At 42.1% G+C, this 19441-nt stretch overlaps 1 protein-coding gene across 1 annotated transcript; it reads left to right on the top strand.

Moving 5' to 3' along the window:
- The first annotated feature begins 16631 nt into the window (after positions 1–16631).
- LOC120065895 (alpha-1,3-mannosyl-glycoprotein 4-beta-N-acetylglucosaminyltransferase C-like) lies at positions 16632–19089 on the top strand. Its single transcript, XM_039016938.1, has 3 exons — positions 16632–16760; positions 17667–17814; positions 17933–19089. The coding sequence occupies exons 1-3, from the start codon at positions 16632–16634 to the stop codon at positions 19087–19089; spliced, it is 1434 nt and encodes a 477-aa protein (XP_038872866.1).
- Positions 19090–19441: the final 352 nt, after the last annotated feature.

Here is a 19441-nt window from a genome sequence, read left to right as displayed (position 1 = left end):
TATGAAGCGAGGGCCAGCCAATGAGAGCCTACAGGTCGCAGTGGTGGGTAGTATATGGGGCTTTAGTGACAAAACGGATGGCACTGTGATAGACTGCATCCAATTTATTGAGTAGGGTATTGGAGGCTAGCAAGCAGCGTGAAAACGAGGAGCAGCGTTTAATGGAGAAATGGACCTGGGAAGAGATACTGGATGGAGCAGGACCCTGGACGCAGGCTGGGGAGTATCGCCTTCCGAAGGAAGAAATTGAGGCAGCAAAGGCGGAACGGTGATATTATGAGGAGAAATACAAACAAGGCAAGCACGAGAGGCAGCCCCAATAAAAAAAATTGGGGGGGGGGGGGGTCACACGAGGAGATTGGCTGAGTCAGGTTGGAGACATGAGCCAACTCCTCGTGCTTACCGTGGGGAGCGTGTGACTGGTCAGGCACCGTATTTTGCAGAAATGCGCACGGTGTCTCCAGTTCCCATTCATAGCCCGGTGCACTCTATTCCAGGTGGTGCGTGTCCCAAGCCCGGTACCACCAGTGCCGGCACCACGCACCAGGCCTACAGTGCACTTCCACAGTCCAGTACGGCCTGTGCCTCTTCCCCGCACTCGCCCTGAGGTGCTTGTCCTCAGCCCGGCACCACCAATTCCGGCACCACGCATCAGGCTTCCAGGGCGCTTCCATAGTCCAGAGCTTCCGGCGACAGTACCCAGTCCAGAGCTTCCGGCGACAGTACCCAGTCCAGAGCTTCCGGCGACAGTACACAGTCCAGAGCTTCTGGCGACAGTACACAGTCCAGAGCTTCCGGCGACAGTACCCAGTCCAGAGCTTCCGGCGACGTTTCACAGTCCGGAGCCTCCGGCGACGATCCCCAGCCCGGAGCCTCCGGCAACGATCCCCAGCCCGGGGCCTCCGGCGACGGTCCCCAGCCTGGGGCCTCCCCTATAAGTTCAGGTTTGCGGTCGGGAGTCCGCACCTTTGTGGGGGGGGGGGTACTGTCACGCCCTGACCTTAGTTATCTATGTTTTCTTTATTATTTTGGTTCGGTCAGGGTGTGACGAGGGTGGGTATGCTTGTTTTTGTATGTCTAGGGTTTTTTGTATGTCTAGGGGTGTTGGTAAGTTTAGGCATATGTATGTCTATGGTGGCCTGAATTGGTTCCCAATCAGAGGCAGCTGTTTATCGTTGTCTCTGATTGGGGATCATATTTAGGTTGCCATTTTCCCTTTTGGTTTTGTGGGTTCTTATTCTATGTTTAGTTGCCTGTCTGCACTAGCCATATTAGCTTCACGGTTCGTTTTGTTATTTTGTTCGTTTTGTTCAGTGTTCATTCTTTAAATAAAGAAGAATGTACGCTTATCACGCTGCGCCTTGGTCTCCTCCCTACGACAGCCGTGACTAACATTAAGGGAAATATTATGAAAGGTATATATAGGTCAGCCTACTAATTATACAAATAGGACCTATTATATTTCAAAATTAAAATCCAATTCGCTAGCCTATACTGTTAACTTTGTGGAGTCGCATGTGCTGCACCTGAATCGCATGTTCTATTCTGCTTTATCACTTTTTGAACGAAGTGTGTAATTTCAGTCCATATAATACAGTATAATACAATACAGTACAGTAATAGAGTTCACACACAAAAATATTAGCCTACTGCATCTGGTTTCATTTATTTACCCAAGAGAGCATATAGCTAGCTACATCTATAGGCTTTTATGTTTTTCTCTCGTGCGTAATGTGCTGTACCCTATATCATATATGTATTGGATAACGGCACAATCATTTAGGCTTTTTTGGCTTTGGGCTCATTAATTGTCGTTCATTTAGGGCTCATAAAATGTATTAAATATATGGCTCATCAGGCTCAGGTAGCATCAGGTTTGAAATTTCATGCTAATCAAAGCTCTAATCAAATCCAGACATATTTATATGCTTTATAATGTTTTTGAAAGACACTTCCGGCTTTGGTGGGAAATACCGGGTTACCCGGGAGAAAAGTCATTTCTTCTCGGGATGGAACATTTATAGAATACCGAAAATATTAAACCCAAGTAAAGCAAAACCTAAACTTAAAAATATATAATCAGTGTAATCAAACAATACAATAATTAAAAAAATGTAATATGTTTTGGTTTATATCCGTAGTTGTTCATCTTATCTCAATCACCCACTGGAGTTTACAGTATACCCACCTTTTTTTACCACTACATCACTGCTTCTTACAGACAATTTTGATCTTGCAATCTGCATTTTACCATACTCATTCACCTTAATCTCAATCTTAAACCTCCCAGGAGAACTTGAATGGATCTGAACTAGAGAACTGGCATTGTCTCCGCCTTCTGATTGTGTCTATTATGAGTAGCACATGATGCAATGGGCTCAATACTCCATTACATCTCCTCTCAATCCACTAGTCTCTTCTGGAATACCAAACTATCTAGAGGTCCAGGAAGATATCGAACAAGTGATCAGTCATACCCCGTCCCTCTCATTTCATTAGCCAAGAGACTCAACATGCAATTACTTCCTGCAAATACTATACCTCATGAGGAGATGGCACAATACTGGAAACCTGTCACGATCGTCTTGATATGAGAGATTGGACCAAGGCGCAGCATGATATGAATACATCTTCTTTTTTATTACACGAAGACGTAACACGAAACACTTATACAAACTAACAAAACAACAAACGACCGTGAAGCTACAAACGCAAGTGCACACACAAACTACTTACGTTCAACATAGACTAGACATAGACAATGACCCACAAACAGCTAAAGCCTATGGCTGCCTTAAATATGGCTCCCAATCAGAGACAACAATAACCAGCTGTCTCTAATTGAGACCCAATTCAGGCAACCATAGACTTTCCTAGACACCTACACTGAACACTAAACCATCTATTCTACTAAACCCCCTAAACCAAACAACACCCTAGACAATACAAAAAATACATACTTCACCATGTCACACCCTGACCTAACTAAAATAATAATGAAAACAAAGATAACTAAGGCCAGGGTGTGACAAAACCATGCTAGTGAGAGTAACTTGCCTCCAAAGACAATGGGGTTGTGTGGCCCTTTCTGTTTGGCTGGAGTTGGATGCACTGCTTCAGCCCCCACTGCATCAGTGGAGAGGTATACACTGACTCCATGTGCTGAAGACTGAACACACAGTGTAGGGCATAAATATTTGAAGAGGCCGGTACAAAGCTTGGAGAACTTTAAACTCAAGATCACTGGTCCCCATGCATCTTTAATGGGGTCGGCCCCTTTTGTCCAGCAGCAGGAAGGGGATAACTGCAGGGGCCCAGCGTCCGAGAACTAGCAGCCTTCTTCCTTGATGAATAAGTAAACACATTCAATCGGGCAGAGATGCAGTCGGCGAACTTCCAGTCGATAACAAGCAGATTTGTTTTCTTCTGAAAGTAATGCTGTTCACAAGCTACCGATTACTTCTAAAAATGTGACCCATCTCTCAACAATTTCCACTGAACCCTGACATGTTCAGTAGTTCTGAGTTTAACCACATTCTTTACTTTCTCTGCTTGTAAGGAACTAACCTTTTGGGAAACGTACTGCACCATAAAAGCACGCCCATAGGATACATACCATTTTATACACATTCAGTCCATTATGTTTTTGGTAGTACTACAGTCAACCCACATGAAAAAATACTGATTTAGTATTCTACAGTATACTACAAAATTTTATAGTAAGTAAGACACATGATCGAGAGAAAATACAGTGTGTAGTATAGTATTCTACTACAGTATACTACAGTTAGTAGAGAATTCTGTAGTAAGTACTGTAGTATTCTATAGTAAACTGTAGTATACTGTAATAGAATACTATACTACACACTATTTTCCCTCGATCATGTGTAATACTTACTATATAATTTTGTAGCATACTATAGTAAATACTACAATATTATCTGCAAAAAAACTATGTAGTAAATATTAATATAATGTCCGCAAAAACACTACAAGTCTGCAAAAACACAGCCGTTTTTTGTATATAGTATATACTACTGTATTTAATTTGTATACACCCTGCCCATTCCCCTCCCCCATATCCCCATTTTTGCCACCCATAAGTGAGAAACATACTTGCCAAGTATAGACCATTTATATTGTGTATCTGTTCAGACCCCAGTCCTACCTACCTACCTACCTACAGGTTATGGTAAATTTGTGCATTTAGTGTTTCTCCAGTGTTCCTCAAGGAGAAAGCCTCTGCTTCTATGTCAAATATAATAAAACTAAAACACTATAGAAAATACTACAGTAATGTCTGCAAAAACACTATGCTGTAGTTAATACTACAGTATATTACAGTCTGCAAAAACACAGTAAATACTACATTATACACTAGGTGTACAAAACATTAGCAACACATTCCTAATATTGAATTGCACGCCCTTTCGCTCTCAGAACAGCCTCCAATTCTTCGGGGCATGGCATTTACAAGGTGTCGAAAGCATTCCACAGGGATGCTGGCTCATGTTGACTCCAATGCTTCTCACAGTTGAGATAAATTGGCTGGATGTCCTTTGGATGGTGGACCATTCTTCATACATCAGAAACTTTTGAGCATGAAAAACCCAGCCGCATTGCAGTTCTTACATTTACATTTTAGTCATTTAGCAGACGCACTTATCCGGAGCGACTTACAGTAGAGTGCATACATTTTATTACATTACATTTTTACATACTGAGACAAGGCCAAACCCTACCGGCCAAACCCTCCCTAACCCGGACGACGCTATGCCAATTGTGCGTCGCCCCACGGACCTCCCGGTTGCGGCCGGCTGCAACAGAGCCTGGGCGCGAACCCAGCCCAGCCTGGGCGCGAACCCAGAGACTCTGGTGGCGCAGCTAGCACTGCGATGCAGTGCCCTAGACCACTGCGCCACCCGGGAGGCCAGTTCTTGACACCCTCAAACCGGTGCACCTGGCACCTACTACCATACCCTGTTCAAAGGCACTTAAATCTTTTGTTTCTAAATGGCACATATGCACAATCCATGTCTCAATTGTCTCAAGGCTTAAAAATCCTTCTTTAACCGGTCTCCTCTTCTTCATCATCTACACTGATTGAAGTAGATTCAACAGATTCAGATGTACAGGGTTGCAGATGTGATTGCAGAGTGCAGTGAAAATCTTAAGCTTTGAGCTCCAACATGCAGGACCAAGTGAAATAAAATAATGAAAATGGTAATAAAAAACAACAATAGAAATAGCACTGTATAATAATAACAACTGTGGCAGTGATGAATAAATAGTGAAATAAAAAGAGTACAAATTATTATTTAAAAGATCTATAATATACATATTATCAACTGCAACACTGATGAATGAGTAAAAGTATGTTGAGGGGGGGTCCATAGGGGATGAATCAGGTAAGGTAAGTGTCTGTTGAGGGGGTGTGGGGGTGTCCATAGGGGGAGCGGCAGGGGAGAGGGGGGAGCAGATAGCTGACTAGTGGTGGCTATTCAGCAGCCTGGAGGTCTGAGGGTAGAAACTATTGGCCAGTCTTTCAGTTTTTGCCATGATGCTCCTGTACTGCCCGTGTCTGAGTGATTGTAGCATGGAGAACAGGGCTTGGGTGGCTGGGGACCCTGATGATCTTCAATCAAATTTTCAATCAAATGTATTTATGAAGCCCTTTTTACATCAGCCGATGTCACAAAGTGCTATACAGAAACCCAGCCTAAAACCCCAAACAGCAAGCAATGCAGATGTAGAAGCACGGTGGCTAGGAAAAACTCCCTAGAAAGGCAGGAATCTAGGAAGAAACCTAGAGAGGAAACAGGCTCTGAGGAGTGGCCAGTCCTCTTCTGGCTGTGCAGGGTGGAGATTATAACAGTACATGGCCAAGATGCTCAAATGTTCATAGATGACCAGCAGGGTCAAATAATAATAATCACAGTGGTTGTAGAGGATGCAACAGGTCAGCACCTCAGGAGTATGCGACTGCATCTAGGCTATTACGTCCTGTTAAATTGAGTTCCTCAGTTAGGTGGTTAAACGATTGTTGTACTCTGACGTCCTTGGGTAGGTGGAGGGAGTCTGGAAGGGCATCTAGGAATCTTTGGGTTGTCCGAGAATTTATAGCACGGCTTTTGATGATCCTTTGTTGGGGTCTAAGCAGATTATTTGTTGCGATTGCAAATGTAATAAGATGGTGGTCCGATAGTTATCTTCTTGGCCTTCCAGCGAAACCTGGTGTTGTAGGGGTCCTGTAGGGTAGGCAGTGTGCACCCTATGTTGCGTTCGGCTGCACGTGTCCCCCTCTGAAGAGTCTTGCGGTCCGTGGTGGTGGAGTTGCCTTAGGTGACATCAATAAGGGATCATAGCTTTCACCTGGATTCACCTGGTCAGTCCATGTCATGGAAGGAGTAGGTTTTCATAATGTTTTGTACAGTTAGTGTATACTACAATTTTTTTTACAACATTATTTATACCAGGGGCGCAACTTCTTTTTACCGAGTCGAATAAACACTCCAAACAGCCTTCCCGAACTCTCCTAATGCACATTTTTGCCTCGTTGTGTATCACATTCCAATGATAAAACTGGGGGGGACAAAAATGACACGTCCCCTCGTCCCCAGTGAAAGTTGCAGCCCTGATTTATACTATAGTTTTAGTTCTTTATACTAAAGTTACAGCTTTTTTATTTCACCTGGCTGCCAATTCCTGATCTTCTGAGAACATCATTTGAGGAGTCGCCTGAAGCGTGAGAGGAATGGGAGCTGGAGGAATACAGCAGTGCTGAGGCAGAGGGCTCGTAATGAGGACGACTAGCTACTATTCTGAACTTTGTGTGGAGATCTTTCTGGTGCCCAGAGCTGCTGAGGCATCACCCAAGTGGCTGCCTCACAGACTGGAAGAGAAGAAGTCCAATGACAAAAAGAGTCAGGCTGGTTCCCAGACTTGCCCTCTACAAGATCATCAGCAGACTCCATCACCATCATCTACCATCCTCTGACCAGCTCTCTCCGCTCAAGCCATGAACTCACCCTCTCCACCTTCAGAGGATGCAGCTTTCAAAGACTTGGCCTCTATCGGTTGACCTATCATGATATATTTCTTGTTTGTTTTTTGCTCTTGAAGTGCTTTGAGATTCTATGAAAAGCGCTATAGAAATGTAATACACTATAGTTAACTGTAAATACTACAGTATAATACAGTAAATACTTTAGTCTGCAAAAACACTACAGTGAATTCTATAGTATTTATACCATACTATACTATGGTATTTTTCATATGGGAAACCTGGGTTCAAATACTTTTAGTATTTAGTACTTTTAGTACTTTCACTATTTGATTTAGCTTGTCTGGAGTAGCTTCTATAAGCAGAGACATTTCCCTGTAGGTGAGGGTTATTTCCTCTCCCTCAGATAAAACATTGATTGCTATTTTTTAATAAACCCAAATCTGTTATGTTGCCTGCATGTCATCAAACAAATGAACAATAGTGTTTACCAAATGGCTTTGTTGTACAACACACCCGCTTATTAAAATGGCATCTCATTAGCCGCATTGAGCAGCCGTTTTACATAAGATTAATTGGCTTTTTTGAAAGCACTTTTTCTTCATTATCATTCTGTCTTGCAAATGGATTCATTGCGCAACAACGATGCATATTCATATTCATTTTAGAGGAAGCTTGGAAATTGTTAGGAAATGAGCCAAAGGTGGACCTCGGCTGGTGTACTGGCAGTACCAGGCACACGCTGAATTATAAACACATGAGCTTCTGCCCCTGAGGCAAATGGGACCAGTTAGTTACTGTATCTGAATGGAATACATTTTGAGACGTTTTTAAATGGGGCATATGCCTTTTTTGTGGATTTCATAATTTGTGTTCTCTCCTAGTTCATTTCATTTAATTTTTTGTGTGTTCTAATTCAACTTTATTGTATCTAAAAAATGCATGGGCAAGACATTAGTGCAGCAAGATATTAGTGCAGCAAGACATTAGTGCAGCAAGACAAGAGTGCAGCAAGACGAGAGTGCAGCAAGACGAGAGTGCATGTAGGCTACACTCTTTTTGGAGTATGTGGTGCATGTGTGTACTGTTGGTATGTTTCTGTATAGGACTCAACAGTAGGACTTTGAAGTCATATAAGAATATTTCCAGTTACCTTGTCCTCTTTCTGGAGATCAATAATAAAAGCAGAAATGCTTTCACTAAAGTTTTGGAAAAACTGTGTATATTGTGTATATTGCTACATCAGAGAGATACCAGGTTTGTGTTCCAAATGGCACCCTATTCCTTACATAGTGTACTACTTCTGACCATGTGCCCTATGGGACCTGGTCAAAAGTGGTGCACTTTATAGGGAATAGGGTGCCATTTCGGACGTAGGTTGAACCAGATTGAGAGCCTGCCTTAAGGTTGAACAAAACAAAAAGTTTTCTTTATGCAAAAAAATCTACATTAAAATAAGAATTGTATAGTGTTTACCTGAGCCTTGCAGAAATACTTCAAAGTTAAAGGGCTTGCTTTGTTAGAAGCAGAGACTGACAACAATATACATGTATGTACCGAAATACAAACACAGTATGATGCATATAGCATTTGGAGGTAAAGAAAACGGCCGTCTTAACTAGAGTATGTGGTCGTCTGTTCATGCACAACGACATTACATGTCATTAATTACATACTCACTGTATATAGTACACCACTTGAATGTAAAACCTCACCCTTGGCTCGTGTATGTCGTTGCATTTTGGAATTTTTTGTCTCTTGTGACTGGATCATATTTTTATGTGCAACGACATGACATATCATTACCTATTCTGATTATTGGTGACATTTGGAATCACCAAACATGACTGTAGTCAATTCTCTATGGGGTGACAAGGGGAATCAGACATGGAAAATTAGCCAAAGTCACCAGAGTAGAAAAGCAGTTAGTCTTTGCTCTGAGCATAAATGTCAGTGAACAGTAAACCAGTCGTTAATTAAAGTGTAATTGCGTTACAGGCCGTTTAGTGCCTCATTTAATTCTGTCTGATTATGAGACTAAACATCCATTACTGATTGTAAAAAAATATTTCATCAAACATCTCATTATATGAACATATTATTATATACTCAGTTTTGGTGGTATAGGCCTATCACTTACAGTTTAGTAATTCATATTATCAGATATTAGGCAAAATGTTTAGCATATTTTTTTGAAGTAAGTCAAGTGCCGCATAATGTCCACTAATGTTTGGTGGATGACTCAGAAGTGTTAGAACAACACTACAGTTGAGTAAGTAAGACTGGAGACATTAGGTCTGAAAATAGCCAATTAATGAACGCAGCACATCCCATAGGACACAGGGAGCCAGACAGACAAAGACAGCGTGAAAACATCCTCATTAGCTTGTTGTTATTTACAAAATAAAGCAGTACTGAAAACAATGAAAGCAGAGAAACTAAAACCCCCAAAACAGAATTTTTGAAAATACAAAACAGAATTTTGGTGGGGAAAAATCTAACAGATTTTATAGTGCCCGCTTAGAGTGGTTCATTAAGAAGAACCTGCCTATTTGAAAGCAAAAAATTAGTAGCTTGCAACATGTAAAAAATGTTTTAAGGAATCTCATGCTATAAAAGATTAGATCCCTGATAAGGCAGTAAAAACAAGGTCTCGAATAAGGTCTCGACTACAGCAGAGTTGGTTGCCTGGTCAGGATTATTGGAGATAAATGACTTTTAGTGATTGGTCCAGCGCACACATTCCTCATCAAATATGAATGCTGAAGGGAAGACTGGGGAGATTGAGTGGATGCTGGATGCAGGGTTATAGGATACTCTTCATCAGTCATGAGAGAAGATGTACAGTAGAATACAGTGTCCTGCTGAGACAGCTGCTGACAGAGGATACTGCTGTTTAGGATGCTTTAGTCAACATGGAATAACGGACATGTATTGTTCACTAAGGTAGGCTACTGCATCTTACTTAGCTGTGTAAAGCAGTTTTATATCATGGTTTTTGAGGTCTCAATAGTTTGATTGTTGGGCATTACTTTCAGTGAGGTGTTTTAGGGTTTTGCTAGTAACGTACAAAAAGGAAAATGTACAGTATGATGGAATGGTGAAGTTATTCAGTATCTGCTTCTCACTTGTACAGTACTGGTGATTTGTTACATCACTTTCCTCCTTGTTCTAAACCCCAATGATATGAGCACTATTCATCTCTGTGGTTACTTTCATAACCCCAGAGGCTCATTTCCTAAGAGCACTACTTCTTCTGTTCTGTTCTCTGTTGTCAGATTGGTGGGAAACTGGGCCATCTTATTGTGTCTTTCTGTGGTCCTCATTTCAAAACCACAGAGAGACAGAGCCCTTTGAAAAGCCTGCCAATGCCCTGCACTAAATGTGTGGGGAGGAGATAGTGCATTCTCATGTTATCTGCCACGGGCCCCTTGCCCCTTCAGCCATTTTCTCATTTCACAGATTTGACCAGGAGGTGACCTTGGCTTTTTAAGAGCTTTTAAGGCAGAGCCAAGTCCCCCCGTCTACCTTCCGACTCCCGTCTCCAAAACTGACAGACAGAGAGAATTCTCTCCTCTCCTCTTTTTTCTCTCCTGTCCTCAATGGCTTTTTTCTCTCGCCCAGAGCAGCCTCTGTCCAGTCCTTTTATAGATAGAGTGGACGAGCTGCTGACAGTTGTCTGAGGAGAGGAGAGGAGTAGAGAGGAGAAGAGAGAAGATATACACGTGAGGCCTCTGGTTCTGGATTAATGCTGCAGCATATGTTGATGACATGTGACGTCATACACAAAGGGCAAGGTGGGATAGTCAGTATGCAGCAGCAGGACTACTCAACACGCAGGTCAGCCATGGGCTGAATGTAGCCTGTCCATGGTGATAAATTAACAGAATATTTTGACACTTGATAATAACTTCAGAATATGTTACATAACCATGTGGTACTCTAATGCTATGGCATCATGTGTCTCACAGTCTGTGTCTAGCAGTAACACATTTATATGACACTGAAGATAGTGTTCTAACTGAAACCGTGTGTGTGTGTGTGCCTGTGCGCGTGCACGTGCATGTGTGTGTGTGTGTGTGTGTGTGCGTGCATTCATATGTGCGTGTATGTGTTTAGTACAACATGTCCGGTGTGTTTTCGAGTGGAAATGAGCCAGCCGTATCGCGGCCCTCCATCTCCAGCCCTCCCCAGCGGGCCTCTGGCGGAGTGCTAATCTGGGTCAAAGAGCAAACTGCTGAGAAGGGCCTGGGAGAGGCTCGCTTACATATGAATCATTTCTCACGCCTCCCGTCCTCATTACGCTCGCCACTGATGGAACCACAAAGCCTTTCATGTTTCCTTCTGACCTCAAAGGTAAATACCCAGATAACACTGTGGAAGCAGCCCGGCACCCAATTCACTGTAGCATTCATTGCCCTTACCCCCATCACAGAGACACTTTGAGGGTGTTGCTCCTCGGTCTGATCAGACCCTGTCATTACAGTGGAACTCATATCCTCTTTCAACTGGCCGCTGTGATGTTACAAATGTATGTCAACAGATCACTGTTCTCTCTCTTATCATAGTTCTTTCTTCAATTGATATCAATACAGTCATAATGACAAAGGCAATCTCCCTTTCAAATCCAACATCACAGTGATATAGCCAGTTAATGTTCAGTTGTGCAGTTATCCAGGTGTGGCATGCCTCCATTTGGTGGTCTTGAAAATATATTATACAACCTTTAGCTTTGTCACTGGCCAACTAGAAGGAAATCCAACAGAAAAATACGAACCATTCCAATGTTGAAGAACCCTCTTTACGATCGCATTTCAATCATGCCTAGCGCCGAGCTATCAGGAGCGCTTGTACTGCAGCCAAAGGACTACCATTTGTTCCAAGTGTTTTGAAGCCTGATTGCGCTTAAGCTAGCATCAACGGGCGACACATGTTCAATATTTTATGAGGAACCCATTCCAGAAGCTACCGCACCTGTGTCACCTGCTCTGGTCCTTGCATAAAAAGCTTGGATGGTAATAAATGGCAATGAGTTTTAGGACTGTATGTGGATCCAAACTGCGGCTGGACTTAGAACAAAGCTTAGCTTCCTAGAAGTCATCAAAAATAGGTAATGGTGTTGAATTGGAAGCATCCATATCACTATGGACTTCTGCCAGACAGAGGGAGGCTTAGAGAGTATTAAAATGTTAGTCTATGCAGTCACTACCAAAAGTTCTTCTGGATAAGAGCGTCTGCTAAACGACTAAAATGTTAATAGATATGCAGGCAGGAAGGCATTGGTATGAGGAATGTTTCTGATTTCCTGTTTGCGAGGTGCACCACCAAGCCCTTATGGGAGAACAGCTGGAGCTGCAGTTGTCAACGGGCTGGCTCTGGCTCCCATGGGGCGGTGGTGGCAGCGAGGGCCAGCTTGGGCAGCATGTCTGGGGGGAAACACACACACACACACACACACAGTGTGTCCTGGGGGGAATCTCACACACAACCTCCCGTTAGAGCCTGTGCGATCAGGCTGCTGACAGCGGTGACAGGCCTGGAGCAGGAGGGGAGTGTGTGTACATCTGTTTGGACCTTGGCACCGATGAGCCTCTGGAGTTCCACACAGCCAGCCAGCTTGTCGGTACCGGTTACTGGTAGAACACATGGTCTGGACCCGATGAAGATGATCAGATCTGATAAGGTGTTGGCAGCTAAGTGAGCACACAGTCACGGTGCTGACAGACTGAGCAGCAAACAAGAGGGGCACAGAATCAATGTGGGTGTGTCCTGTAGTTTCAGTAGAAGTTAGAATAGGAGTTAGTGGAATACAAGATGGAAGAGGAGCTGTATCTTCTCAGGTTGGGGAACATGATTGACAATGTTCCAGCCTTGATAGTTGTAGCCTTGTTGGGGTGTATGGTAATATCTATGGATTGCATGATGAAATTGCTTTCAACTTTTTAATTTATTGCTCCAAAGAGTGATAGTGCACCAATAGTAATCCCCTTCGGTGTGCTGCCTATGTTGATAATTCAGCATCTTTCAAAAAAGAGGTCGATATCTGACACAGTCCTTTAAGTCTTTGTAGATGATAGATTCTCTTTGTGTGACAAATTCCATAAGAATGTGGTAATTGGTCAACTGTTTGGCCAATTTGAATTCTTTGCTAAAAAAAAAAAAAAAATCATAATGAAGGGATTTATTATTCCGCGCTTTGCTACAATTTTGTTATCAACACCAGCCTCCGGTATTTCCCTCTTTTGTGGGAGAAAGAAAATCCATTGAAAGTGGCTGAAGGCCTGACACAAAGCAACTGCTGAACCCCTGCAAATCTGCAGGCTTAATTGATTATTTGTGCAGAGCTGTATATCTGTGAGGTGCAGGATACCCAGGGGAAATAATGTCAAACAGATAACAACATCAAATGTGGGAGAATTGCTTTCTGCTGCCCATTTTATTAATCTTTTTCCCTTTTCTCATTCACAATGTGTTTTCCATCCGGGTTTTCCCATTACACGAGGCTCGCCTATTTTTTTATTTTTTTAAGTGTCACTAAATTGCGGAGTTTAAAGTGACTTAGACTCAAAAGAAAAGTGTTTGTTAAGGGTTTATTTTGACGTCTGAATATCACATTGAGACTCCAAGGTTGTTCCCACCTCACACTCCCAGAGGAGAACTCTTTACTACAAAATCTTCACTTCATTATTCCGTCTTCCTCAGTGCCCTGCTGCCAGTAGCCTGCTAAAGGAATCAATTCATTATGTAGATAATACTGTACACAAACACATTGAAAAGCTTGGTATTCTTGATTATTTTATTGCCAGAGCTTGTCAAATGCAGGTTTCAGAGATATTTCACTTTTGCTTTGACAGTGTAACCATTCTCTGGGGTGGTATCTTGAATATATAATATTCAATATAATATTCAATATAATATAATTTTATTTCAGTGGGGTGAGCTACAGAGGAGTCGAGCCTTGAGAGGCATTAGTGGAAATGGTGGAATTTGACTTGAGTTTTGTACTTACAGTGCTCAACTCAACACCCTTTAACTACTTGTTACTTTCCTCACTCTTCAGATCCATTTCCCTTACAGACTGTAAGTGACAGGTAGCAGTCTTTCATAGATAGCTATCAAACCATTTCCAACTGATGTGAGCGACTACTACAGCGTGTTGTGTACTGTTATCATATCATAAGTAGTATTCTATCAATGAGTGGCAGTGGTGCGGTTTCTTTGGTTCAGTTCAAAGTATAATGGCTCTTTATCACTATCCTGCTGCAATGTTACAGCAGGGAGATCGGATGGCTGAGGGAGTGATTGACTGCCATTATGACAGCCCATTAAAATACACTTACCCCTTTCTCTGCAAACCACAGACTAAGCTCCTCTGGACTCATGATAGTCAACACATGCACGCATGCACTCGCTCGTGCACACACATTCATATTTTAGAGACAGTCCGGTACACTTATAGACACATCCCCTCAAAAAACCTGATTTGATTTTGGTACAGGATATGCATATTGCATATCAAAAGCCTTTCCTTTTGGGGAAAGCAGTGCAGATTTTGGGCACATCCTTGCCACAGCAGCTCTTTGAGTGTGCAATAAGAGTGTAGAGAGTGAAGTAGGTACCTGCAGCTGTGCCTTTGGCAGGTTTAGGCCACAGCTTCCTCTATCACGCCCGAGCCCAGATAGACTGAATTATTGAAACAAGGTATGCGTTCCAAATGTCACCCTATTCCCTTTTAAGAGCACTACTTTTTGACCATGGTCCTACTTTTGACTAGTACTCGAATAGGGTGCCATTCAGGATGCAGGCAAGCAGCCAGTACAAAGTGCTAATCCAACCTGCATTATCAGGACACCAAATCCAGCACTCATGTGTGAGAGACAGAATACCACCCACCCAGCATGAAGCAGAAAATTCTAAAATTGTCCAGTTGTGTAATTGTAGTATTTCGTCTGCAGTGGCCCAACTAACATTTATTTTGTTTATTTCAAGATGCGTTTCTTTCTTCCAACCTCTCCCCTGTTGTCATTTGCTTACTTTCCCGTAATGTAGTTTAAAAAAGCGACTGAAAAAGGTTGCCAGTGCCACATTTTGCTGTGGCTGTTGGCTTTTGACAGGAAGAGGTGACAGAGGTGACCCAGGAACTATTTTATCAGGTGGTGGTGTTGAGTCCACTGTGCTGCTGCTGTGGAATGAAGTCACCACTGCAGCTTTTTGTCTGATATTAGTCAGCCACACTACAGAGGTACCTTTGGAAGGACATACAGATGTAGGATCTTAACGTGATCACTCTTTTTGTTGGTGAGAATGTCCCTGCACCACAGAAAATGCAGATGACCTTTGTGATTTACATAGATTCACTGAAAACCAACACTAACACACAGTTATATTAACAGTATGAAATGTTCCTCTAGACTACTTTTAGCTAGCTAATAGCCTAACATTATGGACTAAACGTTCAAATCCTCTTGCTGCAGGATTATTTAGCTGTGACAATATAGGTCAAATTAAGATCCTACATCTGTAATTATCCGGCCTGATCTCACTCTAGACCACATCAGCTAAAACCTGCCACTTTGTGGTCTCTTCAACAACCAGGGTCGGCCAGCCCTGCAGTAAATTGCACTGACTGAGTTTGGAAATGTAATGGCTGTGTGGCAGTGTAGGCTACTATTTGAGAGTGAGAGATTTGGAAGTCACAAGCTGTCAGTGTAGATGATGAGAGCTACTTGTTTGGCTCAAGATTATATTATTTCTATTATTAGAACTCTTGGCCACTAATTGATGCATTTACTGTAGGCAGGTGTTTCTTTAGGCTACCATCATAATGACTAGAACAAATGTTCCATCAATACCTATTCTTTTTCAATGATTTGTTCAATACCTTTTATACTGTATACCTTACCAGTTGGCTACTAAAGGACATGGAGATATACCAATGTAGAAATTAAAGGAGAGTTGTCTGTTAAAATGTTTTCAACTCTGTAAGCCATAATTATGCAAAATTGCAAAAGCATCAACAGTGTCTAATTACACACAACCAATACCAGTTATAATTGAATAAATAGCCTTCAAAGAGACAGGATGTTAGCGTCAGTTTTAGACCCCGAACAGAAATGTATTGACCAGCCCTATTCCCATGTGATCCAGGCTCCCGGTGTTCGTGATCGATATGTGTGTGGTCATTGAACCAAGCTTACAGCTAGTTTGTATTCCATTAGGCATCTCTGGGGCTTTGTAGCAGTGTCACAAAAGAGCTTGCTGACGCCTAATTGCGTTCTAGAAAAAAAACAAGATTTATTTATATGTCACTCTTCGTATTCTTTGATCAATTTCTGGTGGTACTAGTTGTATTCCACTAGAATATTTATATGTCAGTTGTTTGCCAGTGCCATGTTATTTTGAAAATAGTTTTTTCCCACTATGCACTATGTCCAGGAAGAGTTGTACTAACGTGATTTCAGTACAACAAGGTGATGCTTGAAAGAACAGGAAATTATTTATAACCACTTCATCTGATGGCCAACCCAGTCTCATGAACTATATGTTCCATTTCAACGTTTTTCTACACGGCTTGCTAATGTGCCATTCCCCCGGTGTTTCCCTGCAGATCCCAGTGAGTGGCTCCATCATGAGGCTGGTGTGGAAGTCCCTGGACAAGATGAGGTGTTTCCGTAAACGCTCCACCATTCCATTCCTGGGGGTCCTGATCACCTGTCTACTCTTCCTCAACCTGTACATGGAGGATGGATATGTCCTGGTGAGTCTTCTACTATATTTTTCACTTGAGTCATAAAGGGCAAGTTAACACAATTTTTTAAAGGTCAGATGTTTAAAGTTTAAAGGCAGGCTCAGTCTACCTGCAGGCCCCGATCACAAATAAAGTTTAAAAAAGCGTAATAGCCACAATATAATTACTACTATATAGGGGGTGCCTCCCTATTCCATTGTTTTGGGATTGAGGCCTGCAGATTCCCGCTGATGTAGGATCCTCACAGCAGATGGCATAGAATATGGATTCCAAACTAGATCCGTTTTTGGGGTATTAAAACATCTGACAGAATTAGATTTTGGGGTGTACTACCCTCTTCGACCTCTCCCCTCTCCTTAATCAAACAACATAATTTTCACCCACAAGTTCACTTTAGTATTTAACCATGTTGTCCCTTTTATAATTACTTGTTTTCAAAAGGAAACATATTTACATTTTCATGATGTGGACACAAAGCCGATGATTATTTTTTATTCATGATACCATCAAATCTTGGTAATCATAACACATTATCTGTATTTGTTATTTAAATTATTGAGGAGTTTTGCATATCTTCAATGATATTGTGCTCTCACAAAGTCCATTTCCATGGCAATAAAAAATGTCTCAATGGTTTTAGAAATCTTTGAAATCAGTATGATGTTTCCACATTTCTTATCGGTTGGCTAACCCTTATTTTTCTTTTTATACGGATATTCTTGAGGAGTTTAAAACAAAAGTGTGTTATTTCTACCTCTGTATTAATTACAGACAAATGTGAGACATGTCAAGGAAATTAGTTGACTTTGCTGTGTGTGTTTGTCTGTAGCTTAGATGAGATGAGACATTGGTTTGTTTGGCATTCACTATGTGAAGTCGTCTCATCTGATCTGTTGTCTTTGTTGTGTGTTGCAGGAGGAGGATAAAAGACCGCTGAGAGAGACATCAATTCATCCTTCAAACTCTGAGAGATATGTTCACACCTTCAGAGACCTCACTAATTTCTCGGGAACCATAAACGTCACATATCGTTACCTCGCTGGGAACCCACTGCCCCGAAAGAGTAACTGTATCTTTGACTGTCATTACATGTTGTTTTACCTTGGTCACCTTCATCTTTGTTATTCCACAAATTATATTTTCAATGTACCCTTTAATAATATAGACTTTTCTGTTTACAGAATATCTTACAATTGGATTGTCATCCGTGAAAAGAAAAAGAGGGAATTACCTCATGGAGACGATCAAATCTATTTTTGACCAGTCCAGTTATGAGGAGCTGAAAGAGATTGTGGTGGTGGTCCATCTGGCAGACTTTGACCTGGCCTGGTGTGAAAACCTGGTGCAGGACATCTCCAGGAAGTTTGCCCACCACATCATCGCTGGGCATCTCTTGGTGATCCATGCCCCTGAGGAGTACTATCCATCACTGGATGGGCTAAAAAGGAACTACAATGACCCAGAGGACAGGGTACGATTCCGCTCCAAGCAGAACGTCGACTATGCCTTTCTCCTCAACTTCTGCACCAACCTCTCTGATTTCTACATGATGCTGGAGGATGATGTGCGCTGCTCACGGAACTTTCTGACATCCCTGAAGAAGGTGGTCACCTCCAGGGAAGGCTCCTACTGGGTGATGCTGGAGTTCTCCAAGCTTGGCTACATAGGGAAGCTCTACCACTCAAGAGACCTGCCACGCCTGGCCCACTTCCTGCTCATGTTCTACCAGGAGATGCCCTGTGACTGGCTCCTCATTCACTTCCGGGACCTGCTTGCCCAGAAAGACGTGATCCGCTTCAAGCCCTCCTTGTTCCAGCACATGGGCTACTACTCCTCATATAAAGGGGCAGAGAACAAGTTGAAGGATGATGACTTTGAAGAAGACTCAATTGATATCCCTGACAACCCTCCTGCTAGCTTATACACAAACATTCATGTATTTGAAAACTATGACGCCACCAAGGCTTATAGCAGTGTGGATGAATACTTTTGGGGGAAACCCCCTTCTACCGGAGATTTCTTTGTTATAGTCTTTAACAAATCAACTAAAATAAGCAAAATCAAAATCGTGACAGGAACGGACGATCGTCAGAACGATATCCTGCACCATGGAGCTCTGGAAGTAGGAGAGAAGCTGGTGGGGACAAAGAGGGGAAGGCAGTGTTCTTCCTACATCACGTTAGGGGACTTTAAATATGGCAACATTGAGGTTCAAGACGTGGACCACAAGATTGCCTTTGACATTGAGTGTGTTCGTATTGTGGTGACTGCCAGTCAGAAAGAATGGCTGATCATTAGGAGTATAAGCTTGTGGACTACACAACCTCCCAGTCAATGAGGACAATACAAAAACAGTTGGTTTAGACAACAGTTGGTTTAGTAATTCATTTGACAGTGTATTTATTTATGTACTTATTTATATATTTATTTATACATTTTTGCATTTATTTTATAATTTATTTTCACATTTATGTATTTCATTTTATAGTATACTGTATGTATTCATTCATATTTTGATCTAGATTTTTTTATATTTGAAGGTACCTTTATCGAGTTATACAGTTATGGAAATCATCACAATCCATGTTTTTAAGGATTGTCTGACTGACCTCTTTTATGGGTGTGACCCGTTTTTATGGGTGTGACCTCTTATGGGTGTGAGTATATAGGAATGGTCTGTTGGTTATTTC

The sequence above is a fragment of the Salvelinus namaycush genome, chromosome 21 (assembly GCF_016432855.1).
Source record: "Salvelinus namaycush isolate Seneca chromosome 21, SaNama_1.0, whole genome shotgun sequence".
Classification (NCBI taxonomy): Eukaryota; Metazoa; Chordata; class Actinopteri; order Salmoniformes; family Salmonidae; genus Salvelinus; species Salvelinus namaycush.
This window is presented reverse-complemented; position numbering and strand designations above follow the sequence as displayed.

Bases quoted from the DNA above. Each gene is read 5' to 3' on its own strand.
- LOC120065895 (XM_039016938.1), top strand. From the start codon at position 16,632: ATGAGGCTGGTGTGGAAGTCCCTGGACAAGATGAGGTGTTTCCGTAAA. The intron at 16,761-17,666 runs GTGAGTCTTCTA...TGTGTGTTGCAG, and splicing joins TGGAGGATGGATATGTCCTG to GAGGAGGATAAAAGACCGCT. The intron at 17,815-17,932 runs GTAACTGTATCT...TTCTGTTTACAG, and splicing joins GAACCCACTGCCCCGAAAGA to AATATCTTACAATTGGATTG.